The sequence below is a fragment of the Amaranthus tricolor genome, chromosome 8, assembly GCF_026212465.1.
Source record: "Amaranthus tricolor cultivar Red isolate AtriRed21 chromosome 8, ASM2621246v1, whole genome shotgun sequence".
Lineage (NCBI taxonomy): Eukaryota > Viridiplantae > Streptophyta > Magnoliopsida > Caryophyllales > Amaranthaceae > Amaranthus > Amaranthus tricolor.
The window spans coordinates 26,142,095-26,164,242 of NC_080054.1; the positions used below are offsets into that span (position 1 = coordinate 26,142,095).

The 22,148-nt window shown below is 29.5% G+C and overlaps 2 protein-coding genes across 2 annotated transcripts; one reads left to right on the forward strand and one right to left on the reverse strand.

Moving 5' to 3' along the window:
* The first annotated feature begins 800 nt into the window (after nt 1–800).
* Nucleotides 801–2,596, forward strand: LOC130821735 (uncharacterized). The gene is made up of 4 exons (XM_057687520.1): nt 801–916; nt 991–1,358; nt 1,432–1,726; nt 2,544–2,596. Exons 2-4 carry the CDS (start codon nt 1,113–1,115, stop codon nt 2,594–2,596), a joined length of 594 nt encoding a protein of 197 aa, XP_057543503.1. The 5' UTR covers nt 801–916; nt 991–1,112.
* Nucleotides 2,597–7,932: 5,336 nt separating this feature from the next.
* On the reverse strand, nt 7,933–13,020 carry LOC130821128 (uncharacterized). Its single transcript, XM_057686771.1, has 3 exons — nt 12,719–13,020; nt 9,952–10,157; nt 7,933–8,566 (listed from the first exon to the last, which is right to left on the reverse strand). The coding sequence occupies exons 1-3, from the start codon at nt 12,818–12,820 to the stop codon at nt 8,296–8,298; spliced, it is 579 nt and encodes a 192-aa protein (XP_057542754.1). The 5' UTR covers nt 12,821–13,020; the 3' UTR covers nt 7,933–8,295.
* Nucleotides 13,021–22,148: the final 9,128 nt, after the last annotated feature.

Here is a 22,148-nt window from a genome sequence, read left to right on the forward strand (position 1 = left end):
ATCTATCGTATGGAAGATGGTTAAAGATTTTTTTGGTGTGGATGTGAATTATAAGCGAGCGTGGTGTGCTAAGCAACAAGCCTTTTTGTCCATATACAGGACTTGGGTAGGTTCTTACTCACTCCTTCCACGCTTTTGTCACAGCAATGGTCGAGAGATGGCGTCAGGAGACGCACACATTTCATCTTCCTCTAGGTGAGGCTACCATCACACTGTTTGATGTAGCCTTACTAACACGACTTCCCATCGAGAGACGTGCCGTGTGTACAGCCGGACGCCAGCTATCAAGCTGGCGTGACATGGTGCACCGCATATTGGGAGAGCGCCCTCCAGCGGAAGTGATCAGGGGGAGCGGTTTGCGCTGCACATGGTTGGTTCAGACCTTCTCGCATCTCCCAGAAGATGCGAATGAAGGCACCATTTCGAGGTATGCCAAGGCGTACCTCTTATATTTGATAGGAGCTGTGTTGTTTGCCGATAAAACAAACAACCAAATACAGCTCCTATACTTGACTTTACTTGACGACCCTTTTGAGCGCATCATCGAGTATAGCTGGGGCTCCGCAACCCTTGGATACTTGTACAGGAGGCTATGTGGCGCTGCCCATAAGAACGTCAAGGAGATTGCAGGACCACTAGTCATATTACAGGTAATAACAATAACATTTAATTCGAAACCGCATTTGTTGAATTACATACTAATTAGATTTGCAATCTTCAGCTGTGGGCGTGAGAGCGTATTCTTATCGGCCAACTTTACAGAACCGTTGGTCGTGGTGATGTTGTTCCTCTGCAACAACCCCCACCAGATGCTGTGTATGGTTCAAGGTGTAATTTCGCACGCCGGACGCGCAAGTACACCGGGATCGGTTTCGAATTCTACCGAGATCAGTTAGACCTGCTACGACCCAACCAGGTAAATATTTCAGTATTCATTATTACTTCAATTTAATCAACACATCACTTACATTTTCATAACATGCATTTTAGTGTTTGTGGGACCCGTACCTTGTGGAAGCCTTGCAGCTGTTCCCGAGCACTCGGGGATTCAATCAGGCGCGTGGAGGGCTTCTGTGCCACTCATATGCTTTGATTTCGACACTGAACCCGAGATGCACCTAATTTCGCGCAAGAATTATGGTACGGCGAACTGGATGGAGATCAACTGGTGCCATATCGCTCGTTGGGATCGTAGACTTGAGCTGCTGGTCCAAGGTGCGCCGATCGATGTTCATAGTGCACCTACTACACTGGACTACATGCCGTGGTTCCTCTCCATCACTTGCCGATGGATGACACCACGTGGCATCATCGCAGCAGCACCTTACGCACCTGTTGCGCCTACCATGACCCAATTTGTAAGTCTTCATTTGCGTTTAAATGATTAAATATACATAATATAATATTGCATTAACTAAATATTAATTGCAGGCACAAGGTGCGACAGCAGTGAAGCGGTACAGCCACGAGGATCCGGTGAGGGAGATTGCGCAAGGCATGCTCGTTGGCACGCAGTTCCAGCACTTCATACCGGAAGTCGCTGCAGAGTCCTCACCGGCTACCACTCATATGCACGTCTCATCTCCTGCTTATGACTATCATTTGGAGGAGATGGACCTTTCATTCCCTGTTGACGTTGCGGGGACCTCGCAGGCTGGGCCATCGCAGCCATCACAGTACCAGTCCCCTCCATTGCCAGAGCGACACCTGAACGCCTCTTACTACCGTAGGAGGCGTAGAAGACCAACTCAGTTGGATAGGGTAGATGAGGGTCGTTTCGCTTTTGTGTATTTGGATCGACTATATATATATATATATATATATATATATATATATATATATAGTTGTATATTTCAAACATTTGTATGTATTTAATTATATATATATGTTTATTTACTTTATCAGAGCCTTCAAGCTTTGACTTACGAATGTTCGGAGTTTTGGCGATGAATCATCCCGCCTGAAATATACATTGACTTGTAATTACTTATTCTAATGTCTAATGCAAATACAACAAATAACAACTCAATAATTAGGAAAAAAAATTAAGTAAAATGGTTGTAAACAAAGTCAAACAGCTGTTCGTAGTTAGTAACTGCGAATAACTATTTTGTTTTTTTGACCTGTTCACAGTCACTAACTGCGAACAACTATTTTTTCTTTTTTGACTTGTTCGCAGTTACTAATTGCCAACAGCCCGAAACCTAAGGTTTAAGAATTTCACGCTTACTTTTGGAATTAAGTTGAAAGTTATACTATTTTGTTCATTTTTTTGATTATTTGTCTTATGGTTTTCAAATTTTCACAATTAGTGTATCTTTATACAAAAGGTAAGACAAAACTTTTTATTAAAATTGTCTTACTGCGAAATGACTTAATATGAGATGTTTTAATTTTAATTTTTAGTTTATTAAAAAATTTTAAAAAACAGTTTAGATTTAGTTTTGAATTAATTTTTTCAAAAATATAAATAATTTGGACCGCATATATAAATTTGTTTCACCGTGAGATGGTTTCATACAAGACTTGTTGATTATAATCAGCTTGGGTCAAACAGCTAAGCATGATTTATATTAGGAAACGACAAAGAGATTAAACTCATCGAATAGAAGACGGAGTGGGATTGGCAATTGCCATCATTTATATCAGGAAATTACTTTTATTTCACCGGCTAATGATATATAAAAGACAAAATAAAGATATAAAATATGATTTTGTGTCAGTTGAAAAAAGTGAAAAAGACCATTTTTTCTGAGGAAGATGGTAGAATTTTGGGTTTGATTTTCGCATAATTATCTTAATTTTTTTTCAAAAATACTTGTATAAGACGATCTTAGCTCACCCTGAGTCGCCTCTGTACATGGTTTTAATACCTAAATAATACAAATTATTAGTATATGATTTTTTCTATCAAAATTGTCTCAGCGAAAGACGAAAGAAATAGTTTGAAATATTGTAGAAGAAGCATGCATCACAATCGACTCAAGAAATCAAGGGGTTTCATTAAGTTTTAACCATAATGATTTGAACTTACCCACAAATCACAATAGAGACTAACAACAGTTAAAATTTGTTGAGAAAATATAGAGAAAATTCTAAATTATAATTTTTGATTTTAAAATAATACAAGTTGTAATAATATATAAACAGCTACACCCCAAAATGCTAGTGCTAATTTGTTGAATAATCATATCATTTCTTATAATCTATTAAAAAGACTGAAATATTTTACTTGTCATTTTAATGGAGCTCGACAAGATGGAATAATTTTATTGGTTAATTGATATTGGCTTATGTGGCAAACAAAATTAATCATCCTGTCATGTTTAACTATTTTAAAAATTAATTAAATTGACTTGTTACCTTTTCTAAAACAAAATAAACTAAATGATTATAACTTTGATTGAGCTATATTAGATAAGTTATTGATTTGAATTTTTTATATAGCGTAAATTTACCATCTTTATTAAGTAAATAATTTTAATATTTTTATAATACTTCCTCCGTTCCATATTAGTTGCAACATTGGTAAAAATGACACTATTCATTCATCATTCTTAATTTGTGATTAGTTTTTAATCTATAGGTTAAAATATAGTCAAGTGAGATCTTATTTAATTCATCTCATTGCAAAGATTATTGATAACAAAGTTTTATAATTTTTTATTATACATAATTAGAGGTATTAAGGATTAAATTAGTGCATTGGACTGCGTGAAAAAACAAATATTGCAAGTAAATTGGGACGGAAGAATTACTAATCAACTAGAAAATTTTCTTGTATAGAATGATATAAATAAGGTTAAAAATACCATGAGTTATACATTATTAAAATTTACCTAACATAGAAAACAAATGGTTAAATTAATTTGAATACTAAAATTAAACTTTTTAAGTCATATTACATAAATTTTTATTCATATATCTTCATTCTCACAAATCTGTACATTGCACGGGTTTTAATACAAGTTAATTTAAAAAAATATTTTAAGCTAATTAAATAACTAACAACTAATTAAATCGTTACACTAAATATGTTTATAATAGCAATTTAAGTAGCCTTATAAAATTCTTATCTACTTTAAAACAACTATCAATCTATGCTATATATATTTTGCACCATTTTATGTATACATATTCTCCGAAATTTATATCAATAAAGATACTATTTATTTTTTTGAATTTTTATAGCAATAATTTTATTATAATTTATAATGCTACAAAAAACAGAATTGCCGACACAAGTAGGGTTTGTCTTTAGCAAAAAATCAGTTGAATTAGTATTGGTAATTGTATAATAACTGTCGTAAGCCGACATACAAGATGGACCACCCTATTGTAATCACCAACTTGTTCCTTTCTTTATGTGGTGGTTATGTTAGTGGGTAATTGCCGTTGCCTACTTGAGTTTATGATTGATAAATGACCGTTGACCGTAATGGTTTTATAAGTTAAAAGCATTGATCGATAAACTAGTTATTTAAGCTGGTTGTTATGAAGAAGTTTGGTAAAAATTATTTATTTATTGTTGGTTGTTTATTAAAAAAAAAAGTAATTCAAAAACCAAAAAAAAGTGATTCAAAAACCAAAAAAACTATATACAGATAGCTTTTTGGCTCTGATTTAAAAATTATTTACTAAACTCTTTTTTTTGTTGTTTTACAAACAAAAAGGCAAAAACCAAAAATCAATTAAAAGCCAATAAAAAAGTTAATTGCCAAACGCTCCTAAGTCTCTAACTTCGATACAAATACTGTCTCTAACTTCGATACAAATACTGACAAATAATTTAATGGTGATACATGCTTTTTTAATTTGAAGCGTTTTATTATTTTATCTCAAAATATTCTACCATGTATTCTGACTTAGTACATTCATGCATATTATATAGCATGTAACATTTGTGATTATTGATATTTAGGGACATAACGATCAAACATGTTGCACATCTCCACTTTTTAAATGACAAAAAGACCCACCAATTGAAAGGTAAATCTAAAGCCAACTTCTAGATTTTTAATGCCAAATAAGGATAAAACAAATGCCATGTGATCCAAGCAAAGTAAGGCATCAAATCATCAATAGTATAACCTAAGTTGTCCTAACTCCCTAATAAATCCATCCCACATTCCAAATTGATAGTATTTATAGGATAAGATCTCTTTCTATATCACTTAAATCATCTCTTTCTAATACTCTTTTTTTTGTTTGTTTCTTCCTTTGTTTCCTTCTTTAATTGGCTTCCATCTTTATATAATAAGATTCACTTTTAGGGTTTTGAAAATTAAACCATGCATTCTCCAATCTATTAACTTTTCCCTTCATCCCAAATAAAACACCAAATTTTAATTTATTTCAAAAATCAATAATATATGGAAAGCCAAAAAATAAATCAATATAGAGGTAGTAGTTATAGTGATAAAAACATGTCTAGGAAGAAAAAAACAAATAAAGAAGGTGATAATAACAAAGGTATAGTAACTATGGTAGAAACGACGATGGCGGCATTAGCAACGGAGGAGAAACCAAGGTATCAAGATGTTAGTTATAGTGAAAATACTAATAAGAACATTGATATTAATAATAATTATTATTATAATTATAATAATAATTATAATAATAGTACATTGGAAATAAATGCAATAGTTATGGGAAGTAATCATAATCATGAGAATGAAGATTGGAGGGCATGGGTGAAGCCATGTACATTGGTGGATGAACAAATGTCATGGGGCTCAACTTGGTATTCCTTTTGGGAAGGAGATGCTAATAATTCTAATGAGTTCTATAGTGATGTTGTTGAAGATGATCTTTGGGGTTTTAAAACTATCCAACATCCTCCTCCATAATTATGTAAGATTTTCTAGCGAAGTTACATTCACGAAGTTCTGTTACGGTTTGTTTGATTACTGGTATTAAATGATAAGGCTGAAACACAATTATGATGTGTTGACTTTAATTGTAATTGTAATGCGTTGACGCCAACTCGTATATTATGTAAAATTAGCATGATATTTAATATTGTACAACATTTCATTAGTTACGTGTATCAGAAAATGAACTACAAAATTGATATATATAGGTGAGATAGGGCATATGTGGTTGAGATATACAAGTGGTATATTTATAGTTATCTGAAAGTAACAAGTAGGACTAGGAGTATGGCTTGTATTAGCCCCAGTGCACCACCACTATGTCCTACATAAAAATTAGAATGATTTTGAATGGCTGTTGTTTACTAAATTTTGTTGTAACTAAAATCCATGTATATATATATATATATATATATATATATATATATATATATATATATATATATATATATATATATATATATATATATATATATATATATATATATATATATATATATATATATATATATATATATATATATATATATATATATATATATATATATATATATATATATATATATATATATATATATATATATATATATATATATATTGTTTTGGGTGTTTTTTTGGTTGGTTATATTTGAAAATTTTTCTTTCCAGCTATTTTTGTAAAGATTGTTTCTCAAACAGACGACTTCAAAATTAGAAGCTCACATTCTTATTTTCACTTTAATTTATTTTAATTTGACTATTTAACTCATACATCTAATACGACTCTTGGAGAGATCGTCTCTCACAATAATTTGTGTTTTCTTTTATTGAGAGTTTTTTCTAGTTGGTTGAAAAAAAGAATAAAGCAATTTGGTCCATAAATTTAAGTGAGAATTGCAAGACGATTAAAAGTCATAATTAATGTTTATTCAATTAATGCATTTCAAAAAAATGCTTATCTGAATAACACAATTAAAAATTAATACATCTCATATGGTCATACAAAATTTAATCTTTAATTTCTAATTTCAATATATAATCATATAAATGAAATGAATTTGAATCATAACAAAAATTATATTCAACAAATAGAGTTAAAATTTTCTATAATTATCCCTTTTGAAAGAACCAAGTGTTTTTAACTCTATAGTTCGCCTAGTAAGTCTCCAAAAAAATACTATTAAAATTCAGATAACAAAAATATAAACACACACACTAAAAAGCATGAATGTAAAATTATGAAAGATAAAAAGTAATAATATTATAATATAAATTTATCAGATTATTCAAAAACTAATTGTTTACATTAAAAATTCATTCCTAAACATTAGATTACAAATGTAATACTTCAACCATTAAGCTATACTAATTTTTGTTATATTTTTAGATGCTACGTATAATATATTAGTGAAACGTAATCAATGGAATTATAGATATATAATAATCTATATGCAGTATTTAATTTATTACAAGTGTTAAATTTTAGAAGTTTTGATGATACTTCACGTGGGGTTCATAATTTTAAAAGAGTTGAGATAAAGTATAGTGCAACACTCAAGTATGTTACAAGTCTACAACTTTCCCCTCAAAATGGTTGGTTTAAGTTTACAAGTCTACAATTTTAGGTCAAATTATTTTAGGTCCCTCAATTACATCAAACTTATCCACTTTTAAGTTTAACTTTTTTTTTTAGAATCACTAACAATCTGAGTGGTTCTTCTTGTTCATGTGTAAAATCAATTTGTCAAGGTATTCGACAATTCTGTCTTTAGAAAACTGCTAAGGTATTTAGTGATTTTTCGTGTTAAGTGGAGAAGATATCGAAGTTCTCGCGTAAAGACCACCTAGGTTGTAACTTAAGCAGTGCTTAAAAACAGAATCACCGATAATCTTAAGAGTTTTTAAGCTACTATTATATGAACTCACGAGTCATACCTAAGCGATTGAGCCTATCTGAATGATATTTCTTTATAAAAAAATTATTTGCATTTAGGGCAAAAGTTCCTAAAAAAAAAACTCTAAATTTGCTAGTGTATCAGTCATTCGACTACAACTTTTTAGCCAATATATCCATCATTCGATTATAATATTTTTTGTGTATTAACTATTTGACCACATTGAATTTAATGTAGCGCTCTAACCATACAATATAGTACAAAATAATTTTGCTAGATAAATATACATTAATTTTCATTATAATTCATACAGTTTAATATCAACAGCTAAAAGAGCAGTCGCAATGGTTTGTTGTAATAATGTCAGTGTCGCGGTAAGGAACCAGACAATATAGTACAAACTATGTTGTGCAAGAGATAAGAGAGAAACTTCTCATTATGAACTAGTAATGCTTAGTTTCCACTGCTTCTTATATTTGATACACTTCAATGATCTGCCGTTTTCACTTCGAGGAAACGAGAATTCACCATTTGAAAATTTGGAGATCTTATTTATACCCGGTCATTCCCACAGTAGAGCTGGAGCGATTTGCCTTGTGAGCTTCTGTCAGTGAGCTTGTAGCTTTGGAAAAGTAGATGTAATAGTACACATTGAGGACCATGTTGAAAACGACAAACACAGCTCCGGCGATAAAAACACCTTTCCGCAGAGACTCACATGAGAAATTCTGTGCGTAGATCATATGACGGTACTTGGTATGATAAGCATTCTTGGTTGCACCTGCCAATAGGCATGCCTCCGCTACCAAAAATGTTATCCTGCACAAGCACAACAGTCGTCAGCTGACGGTTTTTAGCCGATGAATTGAAGTTGAAATCTTTTGGACTGGTTTACACCCAAATCCCCATCCATTGGATACAAAAATGCAAAATGGATTGTTGCGGAAAAAGATCATATTGTACAATTGAACACACAGCAATGGCAGAGTCTTATGATTAAGAGTGAATGACAATGGAAGACATATCATTAACAAACATGGGTAGCAATTAAAGTTGTCAGGATCGAGATTCTATGTAGGATCGAAATCAACTGGCGGGATCGGGTCGTAGGATTGGATCGTAGGATCGGACAATCCTACAAATTTGCAGAATTAACAAGTTGTATTATGTGTATGTTTATTGTTTGATCATTTTCAATCTAAAAAAGCATTAAGAACCCATACATTTTCTTAAGATTTTGCTTTAATTTTAAAATACATACATATCTTACTTTTTTTAATATCATTTTTTTCAATGACAAAATATATATAAGATATACACTACACATAATATATTTATAGCACATACACACGAGGATATGATAATAAACCATAGTAAGAAAAAAAGAACAAATATACTACCAAAAAAAATTTTAATTAGTAATTTTGACCGATCCTACTAACGATCCTAGCCAATCCTGACGATCCTGCTTACGATCCTAACCGATCCCACCAACGATTCTAACCGATCCCACCAACGATCCTGACCGATCCTATGCACGATTCTAGCCACTGACACCGATCTGGGTCGTAGGATCATACGATCCTACGATCCAGATTGCGATTTTGATAACCATGGTAGCAATAGTTTCTATTGTCAATACTTGAACTGGAATCACTAGCCAATGTGACATGTATCCAGCCATCTATATGAAGTTATAGATTGACCGTAAAAGGTTTCACCTTTATTCTTTGGCGAAAATGCATGAATTGATGCTTTTAACTAGTACCATTGACTATGCATCCTAACATAATAAAAAGAGCACTACTACAGTACTGTCTGTCGATAAAAGAATATCTCTTCTGACATGCTAAGGGGCAAAATGATTATTTGAGACAATAGTTATAGTTCTTTGGCTTCGAATTATGATGGACAATACTATATTGAATTGACTCTGAGAAGTGCTTCGACATAATGCAGTCCAAGTTTAAGAGATTCCTTAGTCTTAAAACCAGGCAGCAACAAGTCCAGTACCCGGAAAGGTGCTTCGAAGGTAAGTTGTAAGGAAAACTATCAGCTGATTAGAATAACAGGGAAACTCGGAGCAAATCTCCCATGAATAGTGGGCATTTTCAATTTTATTCAGTTCACTAACCAATGTTGGAAGACATTAAAAAAAGTTTCTTATAGATGCATCAAGAATTCCAAAACAGAGATATCCTCACCATGACAAGAAGAAATAAATGATTGTCCATGCTCGACTGTTTCCAGGGGCCAATGGTCTACCGAAGCACATGCATTTGGTCACTCCCATAAGCAGTGATTCACTTGAAAGAAGAAATAGGAATCCGCCAACTCCATATCCAGTAGCAACATCAGAACTGTAAGAACAGTATGTCGAATTGGTGGATTCATCTAAAATTACATTACCCTGCCACAAGAAATGTATCAGTGATAAAAATCAATCCTGATATTGCAGTAGCACCATAATCAAGTGACTTCAAGGCACATTTTGCTCTCAAAGATGAACAATAATATCATTAATGATTAAGCTAATTCAGCTTGAAAATGGACAGATAAATTTCATGGGCAGGTGGAACATCAATCCAAGTAGAACAAAAAGATGGTAATACGAAAAAGGATGGTAAACCATTAATTTATGGACAGTGCACTAAGTCTAAAACTTTTAACTAAAAAGAACCGATGAAGTATGAAAATAAAATGAACGAGTGTAAGACGAGTTAGTTAAAAGGTGTTCTATGTAAAGGTCAGAGCAAGAAAGCAGTAATACGAAAATTTCCTGTTTTTAAATCTAGTAGCATTTTTCATATCACACTGCCCATAAGTTGTACTACTATGCTTCTTACCTGTCAAAGCACATGTGAACAACTAGGTCAAGGTGTTAGTTTTTATGAAAATCCCCTCTGAGCTGTCGAAAATGGAGGACAAATATTGGTCCATTTCAGATGAAAACTTTTGCAGACAAACATATAAGTGATGAGTCAAAACTTTTGGCAAAAAACCCAAATTTTATATGGCCAGATAGCACAATAATATATTTTTTTTCCATCTTCTAAATCAAATATACCCTTTTTTAGTTTGGCAAAACTAAATGAGTTGGCAGTGACTTATTACTCTAAACGCAATAGGTTCTTTGATGGTGGCCAAGGAGAACAGAGTGCTTTGACGAAGGAAGAGAGGAAAGGAGCAGCAGAGGAGCAGAGGGGCTCAGAGGTGTTGGCAGTGTGAAAACAAGAAGTTTAACAACTAATTTGAATTAGAGGAAGTATAAGGCATAGGTGAACTACTGTAGTCAATTTTTCCAAATTACAATCACATTACAACAATGGTCATCCACAAAACCTAGACTCTTCATCACATATGATCATACACAACATAGAAAGGTCTAAAATACATTCTTCTATCAATACAACTAGTGTCAATGCAAAAAAGAGTTTCAATGTCCACCATAATATGTTTGAGACCTAGAGGTGCACAAGAATCCTCAGTTGCCTCAATTCAAGAGTTGGTCAATGATTTCAAAATCTCATAACTAAATACACTTGTGTAAAGTTAACTGAAAAACTTAACCATATATAATTTCAAAGTATCATAATTTTCAAATATCCCAAGGCACATACAAGGCTATATCGACATGCTCATTCATTTATAAAAACTGGTGTTTCAATCCAAAAAATACACAATACTACTTACAGTAATCCAAGAGCATGGGCCCTCCAGGGAACAAATGACTCCCTCCCTAACAGTCAACCAAAATACAATACAGACAGTTTATGATGGACTATGAAGCTTTTTAGAACAAAAAGCCATGCAGCATCATTCAACATCACATGAACTATAAAGTTTGCAATTGCTAAAAGATTTTTACGTGTAGCCACTGAACTACAAACTCAATAAACATATCAATAAAATGTAATTGTGAATGATAAACGAGAGCAAAAACTACTAATAAGTTTTCATCATCAAAATCAGGAAAGGAAAATAGCATATTTTGCAAAAAATTCAAGTCATTTTGGTGAATTTATATTATGCTGTACACAAGGTTAGAACTTTATCAACAATGTGCCTTTTTAATTCAACCCTATCTAATGAATCTTCATTCTTCATGAGCTGAATGCTTAACAATCATCGTCCCCATATATAGTGCTCCAAACATTCCTATGTGTTGTCATAAGCGCTTAGAGATTCCATTTCCTCATATCATTTTTCAACTTCCACTACTCCAAATCATAGTTAAATACCCTTCACTATTCAGCTAAAGTATGGTACAAGTGGTTAATTGGATGGTTAGTTGAAAACCGGGTGTTGCCATGCCGATAGAAAAGAAGACTTGGATTACTTAAAGGAAGGTTCGATCCCAAAATCAACTCACAACAGGAGCAATAATTCTTTTAGCTTGTACTCCTATGTCCTAAGCAGAACTCACATGGTCACATGTATATTTCAAACAATTTTCTTCAACTGTCAATAAAGGCGGATCTGATTTGGAAAATGCCACTATTTTCTAGAACGAAACAATGATTGTAATCCTCTCAACTTTCTCACACAAATAAGTTCATCTCCCTATTCTCATATTATCCTTAAGGTTTTCGGAAGGTCGAGGTCAAATTCATAGCCGAAACACATAATTCATCAATGCAAATACAACTAACATTAAAATTGCTAACAAGAATACAAGATACAACCATAGTGCTTAAACTCGAGTAAAATAATTAAAAACCACGCCCAAATTCCAAGTAAATAGCCGTATCAAATCATACATAATAGAAGCCCTAGAAATTAACCTAAATTAAAAAACATCGAACAATTAAGACTATGATAGAAAGAACGAATCAAATCAAGTTCACTTTTCAGATTCAAATAGTGCCAAATGATCGCACAATGCTTCAAAAAAATACAACACCATTCCAGTCACTTCAAAGAGTATTAGATGAGAAGGTAGTCAGAACTAAAATGAGAGAGAAAGAGTACCAGACTACGGCGGCGTTCGGCGGCAATGGCAAAAGCAAAGGCAGCCAAGCAGAGAAGAATAGTTAGAAGATAAACCAAACTGGAACCTCTTCCTTCTCTCATATTTGCTGCTTCAACTACTTTAATGGCTTCCTAGGTATTCGATTTCCCTCTCAATAAATTACAAGATTGAGATTAGATCTCTAACAGTGAAGTAGGGTTTTAGAGAGAAAGCAGGTTTTTGTTCATGGGCTGTTCGTCTTAGAGTAATCAATATTTCCCAGATTTAGCATTAGCGTTACAATCTCCGGCAGTAATGTTGGTCCCAAATGCTTTTTTAAAAAAATAAATTGTTAAAAATAACGCCATTTATCGGCTCAAAATAATTTTACAGTTAATTCAAATCAATTTACATTAATTTTTTATACTTTTAAGATTGCTATTAATAATATTAAAATGTTATGGCATAAATTTGCAAAGAAACACCTTTTAAAACCTCTTTTTTGTAAAGAAACACCTTTTATAATTTTATTTTTTTGTAAAAAAACACCTTTTAAGAGACTTTTTTTTTAAAAAAACACCTTAAATCAATTTCCGGTGACTTTTGTCAACTTTCCGGCGTTGACTATGCCAGTCAACGCCGGAGAGTTGACAAAAGTCACCGGAAACTGATTTAAGGTGTTTTTTAAAAAAAAAGTCTCTTAAAAAGTGTTTTTTTACGAAAAAAAATTATAAAAGGTGTTTCTTTACAAAAAAGGGGTTTTAAAAGGTGTTTCTTTGCAAATTTCCCTTATTATTATTATTATTATTATTATTATTATTATTATTATTATTATTGTTATAATTATTATTATTATTATTATTATTATTAATTTAAAAAAAAATTTTTTTATATAATAATAAAAATAAAAAATTTTTTCAAAAAATAATATTAATAATAAAAATAAAAATAAAAATAAAAACAAAAAGTTAAAAAAAAGTTAAAAAAAATTTTAAAAAAATTAATAATAATAAAAAAAATAAAAAGTATAAAAAAATATCAAATAACAATAATAATAATTAAAAAATAATAATAATAATAAGAAATTTAAAAATAAAATTAAAATTAAAATTTTTTTTTTTAAAAAAAAGAATAATAATAATAATAATAATAATAATAATAATAATAATAATAATAATAAATATTATTATTCTTTTTTTAAAAAAAAATATTTTTTAAATTTTATATTTATTTTTAATTTTATTATTATTATTATTTTTTTAATTATTATTATTGTTATTTTATATTTTTTTATACTTTTTATTTTTTTTTTATTATTAATTTTTTTTAAATTTTTTTTAACTATTTTTAAAATTTTTGTTTTTATTTTTATTTTTATTTTTCTTTTTATTATCAATATTATTTTTTAAAAAAAATTTTATTTTTATGATTATATAAAAAAAAAAATTAAAAAAATTTTTAAAAAAAATTAACAATAATAATAATAATAATAATAATAATAATAATAATAAAAACAAAATAAAAAAATAATAGTTTTTTTAAATTTTTTTTGTAAAGAAACACCTTTTATAATTTTTTTTGTAAAAAAACACCTTTTAAGAGACTTTTTTAAAAAAAAAAAACACCTTAAATCAGTTGCCGGTGACTTTTGTCAACTTTCCGGCGTTGACTGTCATAGTCAACGCCGGAAAGTTGACAAAAGTCACCGGAAACTGATTTAAGATGTTTTTTTTAAAAAAAAGTCTCTTAAAAGGTGTTTTTTTACAAAAAAAATTATAAAAGGTGTTTCTTTACAAAAAAGGAGTTTTAAAAGGTGTTTCTTTGCAAATTTTCCTAAGTTAAAATAGACTTTTCAAAATTCATATGAGGTTTTGAACATATTTAACCGTATAGGACTTCGAAAAATCAGGGGTCTTAATATTAAATTACTTAGTATATATTAGGTGTACAAATTTGTTAGAAAAATATCATCATTTTAAAAAATGCATAGAGTTTTTATAGAATTTGTCAATTTTTACTCTGCCCTTAATTGGTTTATTAGAAAACTATTTAGATTGTTTTAGGTTTTAGTTGATTTAGATCAAACCAACACTCTAGATTTTTTAAGAATATATATTTTGATCACTATTTTTTTTTTCAAATAAAAACAAAAATACAAAACAATTTTTCCTTTATGATATGTTTAGTAACTTGGAATTCATTTCCAAACGTTGAATTGGCCTAAATATTATGTTTGACAAATTTTGAATTTGAAAATGTAAAATTGGGTCAATAGAATTCCAAGTCAATTATTAAAATTTACAAATTTAAAATATATAGGTATTATTTACAATTTTTAAATTTGAATATCAAATTTAAATTTTCTATTTTCAAATAAATTCTATGTTTTCAAATACTACCTAAAAAGTATTTGTTATGAAAAAGAAGCAATACACCAATAAGGTTTCAAAAAATTATGAACAAGTGCTATATTTGTTTGATTTTTACCCCGTTTTATGAGAATAATTGAGTGGTAACCTAGTTTTAGCCAGATTTTGTGATATTCCGACGAATATCACAATGTCCGGTCGATATGAGAATCTATTTCAATTTTTTTCTTTTATTCTATACGATATCTTAACCCGCCATGAAAATGTTTTTACTTTATTTTATTCAATGTATTGCAACCTAGTTTTCTTATAAATAGACATTCGGATGCCAAACAAAAACTAAGCCTTTTATGATAATTTTATCTCTTTAATAAATTTTATCTCTTTTGTCATCTCTTTCATGTTCCTTAATTGTTTTATTTAATTTTGCTTTTATAAATTAGATTTCCTTTTGTTGTGCTAGATTACTTCAAAAGCGAAAACAATGAAACCACAATCAGCTAATCTCTTGAGAGACGTCTTTTTGAAAGACATATCTTAAGCTCAACCCATTAAAAATTAATGCCTACTTACTGTATTTTTAATGTCTACTTACATTATCCTTAATGCTTACTTATCGTATCCTTAGTGCCTACTTTTAATATCTTAAATGTCTACTTACATCATTTATAATACCTACTTAAAATATTTTAAAAAATATATAATGGGTCAGTCTAATTAAAAATAGTTTCTAAAAAAACTGTCTCTCACCAAAATTTATGAATCCCAATAAAGAGAATAATTAATTGAGTTGAAATTCTAATTTAAATTTATTATTTATCCCGTATTAGTTTGGATTGATTCTAGTTCACTAATTAATAGTGCACAATCATGTTTAGGTTAGTGTGTTCACATTATCTTGCGGTACATCAAGGGGATATTTTGTTTAATTTTTTCAATTAATTAGGCTTTTACACTTAGTAAGTACACCATTTAACAAGAAGTTATATTTAGAATGATCTAATCTTTTCATCATTTCTCTATAATAAACTTACTTATTGATTAATCATGAATAATCCCAACTTTGAAAAATATTTTTCTAGAGTAAATCCGGTAAACTGATGATTTGTTATAGCAAGTTTAATTTTTTCAAAAAATAAAGATAAATTAAATAAAATGTCAAAAATTGTTAAAAAGATGTTGAAAAAAATTATGATTTTTTAATTATTTAAAATTTTTAAAGTAATATTTTTAAAATTTTATCTAATTTTATATTAATTTTCAGTTTACTTTTTTAGTAAATTACATACTATAGCAGGTTATCGTGTTCGCCAAGTTTGCTCTAAAAAAATACCCCTAAAATTAGGATTATCTATGGTTAATTAATAGTTGGTATTATACGAAAATCAGAAAAAGATTGGATTATAATTTTTACTTAATTTTATCATTAAAAAAAATAATATTTAATTTTAATTATGATTCTTACATCCACAATTAGAAATATGCGATAATTTACATATCTATTAGTATTTTATGATGATGCTAGTCGTGATTTTCTATGGATCTTTGAGTTCCTCAGATTGTCCGTTTATCGAGTAAAATATTGTTTTCTATATCTATATAGCACTTGTTTTAGCAAATTCACATCTGCATTCATATTAACATTATTATTTACAACTGATTTTTCCGTAGAAAATTATCATTTCTTGAATTCAATCAAGACTTAACCTGAAACTACTTCTAAAGGTAATCAAAATTATAATTCAAGTACATAAGTTTATGAAGAACAAGTATATATATATTAAAAACACACATCAATAGTGCACTTGGGATGCTTTTTTATTGGTATAACGCTTCATTTGATGGTCGGTATTTGGTGAAAATGTTAATTTAAAGTTAGACTAATTTTGGTTAGAAAATTAATTGAGAAGTTTAACGATTAATTTTTCTACTGAACAAAAAAACTTTTTATGATATAATTTATTCGTTTCATTATATTTGCTAATGATAATAATATTTTTCCATAGAATTTAATGCAAGTATTTTAAAACGAAGAAAATATTAACTGACAACAACAGGCTCCATATAAGTCAAGCTTATTATTTTGAATCATCATATACTTTTTAAAGTTGGAGACTATTTGTCTTGAATATAGATTTTTGCCATTCAAAAACAGATATATAACATATTTTCATTCTTCTTGATTTATTTTTAATATGCAAAGCTAAGGTTTTAACCCAATGCAATACTTAAATAGCTCGTTTTGTATGAGATTGTCTCACTATGAGACGACCTTATATAATTAGCTCATTTTTCTAATTGTTCTCTTTAATTATATACGTACATCTAAAAATTCAAAAAAAATTTTGTTTGATGATTATTAAGACGAGCTTAACAAGATTCCACTTAGACTATAATTTCCTACTATAAATTAACAAGAAAACCGAAGGGACTATAATTTCCTACTATAAATTAACAAGAAAACCTAAGGCAAAGTTAAACTAATATTGCATTTAATCAATTGTATTGTGCTCAATCAATTTAACGTTTTAAAGTGATCACTTTTAACTTTACAAGTTATTCTTATGAGAGACCGTCTCTCGATGAGACTGTCTCATATAACAATTTTTGTAACTTTAAAGTGATTATTTTTTATAAATATTAAAGTTATAACTTACAAGCTTAAAGTGGTAAATTACAATCCTAAAATACTCAATTAGAGAAATTAATTAATTATATGAATTTATTTTACAATGAGACATTTTTATACAAAATGATATGTCAAAAATTTTAATTTTTTGTAATGTATTATTGCCTATTTAGCCCCTTGAAATAAATTTCTGGTTTGGGGCGCCCTAGTCCTAGATAATCCTTTTAACATTTTCATGACTACCTTATCATAGGAGTAAAATTTTCATTATTTTATCCACCATTATTTATTACCCCTACTAATTAACAAGATAATGAATGGTTTGATTGTTTGAAAGTTGAAATTGGTACCTGTATCAGTAATCAAGTTTAGTTTTATTATTTTCAATTTATTTTATTTGCTACTGATAATCATATTTTTCCACATAATATATCAGAAGTTATCATATTTTTCCACATAATATATCAGAATCAAATACAGGAATTATTAAGACTTTTATACACTTTGTTCACAATTTAGCCTGCGCATATGCCATACTTTATATCTAACCAATCTTGTTTAATCTATGACATGAACCGATACAGTATTAGAGAGAGAAAGATTGCACATGCATTATACATACATCAAGAGAATAGGCTTCTCATATTCACATTAAATGTCAATTTTGGTTCTTCATACCAATTACCAATGATATAGCGTTTTAATCCTAGATATGTATATTAAAAACAAAAAAAAATTAATTTGATAAATTTTTTATTGAGACAAATTAAATAAATCTAAACACACTATATTTTAGATTATAAAATATTATAGCAATCAGTATTATATAAAAAAATAAATAAAACATTTAATCATATATAAAGATGAGCAAGATGTATCCCTTCTCCTACTTCATGGAAGTATTGATCTGAGATCCAAAAATTACAAATAAACTTCCTTTGTTTCTTAAGTCCAATATACCCTCGGTTTTCTCCCTAACCTTCTCAAATGAAGCACCGAGAAAAACGTAGGTATTCTGGACATTTCAGAAAAATTAAATTAATAAAAAAAATTGATAATACAAATTAAAATCACAGATAAATATTACTTGTTGTGGAGAGGATCCGGGCAGCTAGGCACTCTTCTTTTGTTATCATAATTTACTGTACTTGATGATGAAGCATTGAGAAATTGATATGAAGTTGTATCGAAATACTTAGCGAACAAATCTTCATATTCCGACGCAATGCGAGCGTCGGGAAATGGACGTATTGCGTTAACTGAAGAGCATAAAAGCGTGAAAACGACAATCGTCCTAAAAATTCCGGTACAAAGTAAAAAAGTGTAGATTGAGTGTTTGTTGTTGCCGGAAAATACCATTGCTGATTAAGCGACGGCACCACATAAAGTATAACTTTCTTATTTGCCTCCGATCACCGATCGACACCAAAAACTGGAGCTAAAACCTTGATTTATTGTTGAGATATTAGAAAGAGAGCAGAGAGATAGACATTAATGGTGGTTGGTAAGGTCTGAATCATAGTAGAGAGGAATAGAGTCATGGATTGATCAGAATTCAGAAGTGAGGACCGAAAAGTTAGAACGTGAATGATTATGAATCTTTGAGAGAGAGACGAGGAGACGTATGAATGGAGGTTTTGAAATTTATGCTATTGGGTTGGGCCCACCTCATTTCCATACCATATAACCGTCGCATGATCTCATAATATCCCGTTTCAAAACAAACTCAACGATCTGACATTTATTCGATTTAGTGATTGAATCTGCTTTTAATTTAACTTTAAAATAAATTTAAAATTATGTAAAAATCAATTTGAACTTAAGATTCAAAACACCTCACCAAAAATCGACTAATTAATCAGAACACTACTATAGCCTTATTTATCAAAATAGCAAACACCGTCTCACGTTAAGATAATTTGATAAAATTTCTTAGAAATATAAAGAATATTTTAATTATAAAAAGTATTGTAATCAATTTTATTGGACTATTTAGTTTAATTTAGTCTATTTTTTAATGAGACTCCATTTCTTTTGTGGCTTGTTATAGATTTGATTTTTAGAATTTTTTTTCAAAATAATGCAAAAGTTTATCAAAATTCTAACTTAGCGAACACCTATCAATCAACTTTCATTACACATTTATTAACATATTTCGGTTCTCAAATACTTGTTACATAACGATTATTGGCACTATTCATTGTTCAAGCTTATTTTATATTGCGGGTGATGTGTAAAAAACATATAGTAAAGTGGAATCTTATTTGAATCATCTAATCGCATACTTTCAAAATATTAACTTTTTACTTTAATTTTAAATGTGCATAATTTAATATATAAAGAATTAAAATAACATATTGATTTGCGTAAAGTAACAAGCATAATGAAACGAAAGAAGTATATAATAAGATAATTCAAATGTCAAAAGGAATTGAGTTTGATTAGCATTTAAGATATGAATGAAAATTTTTAAGAAAATTTAATTTAAATGGCAACCAAATGAGTCTTAAGTTAATAAAAAGAGCTCAAATTTACAAATAGTACTTTAAATAAAAAAGTAAATATGTTAATTAATTTAATTAAACTATTTGGTTCAATTTATTATTTCCATTGATTCATTTTTAGGTTAAATTTAACTATTTTTGATAGTACTTCGTTCTCATATTTTTTCTTACTTTTAGGAGAATTAAGTTTTGTGTTACTTGAAGTAAATATCACTTTTCTCCAATAATGTTGTGAATTTGATTGTTATTTTCCTCATTTCTTTCAAATTCGAATTCCGTCAGTTTACCATGCATGATTTCTATTTTTCAACAATAGTTCACCATTTTCTTTTAATTATATTCATACATTATAATTATTTTTGATTTCATCACCATAATTCATTTTTTTATGAAGATCCACATTTTTCTTAATAAACATGTTAGAGTATACATAACATATTATAGGGCCTCGACCGTCAGTTTAAGTTTTTGGTTAAATTGGTTTCTTGACATGGTATCACGGCCAGCATGACAATAGGTCTTTGGTTCGAATCTAAATTAACCCTAATTTAAACTGGAATATTAAGCGTCAGGTATGAGGAGGGTGATCTGTGTTACATCTATGCTTCTAGCCCAAATGACTCTCGTGTAAAGGAGTGTATAGCGTGTTAGAGTATATAACATATTATGAGACCTCAACCATTAGATTCATGGATGCGGTAGTATTTGTAGAGATTATTATATGCCAAGTTTAGTGTATAAAAAATTGAAAATTCAATAAAAAGAACCGAAAAAATAAAAGAAAAAAGAGGGTTGATTGTTTGAGAAAACAAGAGGCGGCGAGGTAGGGGGGGCAAGGAATAGGATGGCCGGGAATCTCGCCATGGTGTTAAGAACTGAAGTAGGTGTAATGGTACGTGTAACTTCACCCTTTCCTTCCGTCTCTTTAATCTAACAGTTTGTACACTCCCGTGTTACACTATAATCTGCAAATTAATACTTCTTTACATATTTTGTGTAAGTGGGTTTTATCATAAGATGTTTTTTATATATGGGTTAAATAGTTCAACTTATATAATTATTAGTATGTAGTTCTTTTTTGTTTTGTAGTCATTTCACCATCATCATAATTATTATTCCCAGTGTATCTCGTTCATAGGAAATCATGATTAAGGTTTAGGGAGGGAAAGAAGGCGACGACGACACATACGTACAAAGGAGGATGCGGCCAAATAATTCCTCGGCCGAGAACAAACTTCAGAAAGAGAGATTTTTGCAACGAAAAGGAGTGAGTGAAGCTGAATACGCAAACTCACATCTTACTACACAATTTTGGCCGTTAAATATAAAATAAAAAATACATATAAATAAAATAAAAAATAACTAGATGATAAATACGAGTGAAAGAATGATATTTAAAAAGCAAACAACAAGAATGCAAATAAGTAAGCGAGAAAGTATTAGTAGTTTAAGACATAAACAAGACGCCTCAAACTACCCACATCCCTGATCAGGTCCTCAAAGAGGTGTGACTTATACAAATCATTTTTTATTTGTTTTAAAGTTGTTTCATCATATACAGTATTTCACAGGCGTAGCTTATAAATATCACAACTTGACCATCATCATTCGTATGGAGAAAGTGCGAGAAAATATAGATATTTAATAATAAATGAAGAGAGATTGAATTGTATTGATAAAACAAAATATAGTTAGGATGCATGAATGAGAATAAAAAAAAAGTAGTGGACTATTTTCAAATGTAAAAATATTACAAACTGACATAAATATCTCAATATGAAAATAATGGTAGATGAAAAAAACAAAAATAATATTATATTATCTGTTCTAAATATATTTGTTGTGTTAGGATGATCATTTAATGTGAAATTTTATATACTTCAAATCCTAAATTATTAAAGCTTTTTTTCAATTAGCTGATGATTGTTAGTATTTGCCTTTTTAGTTG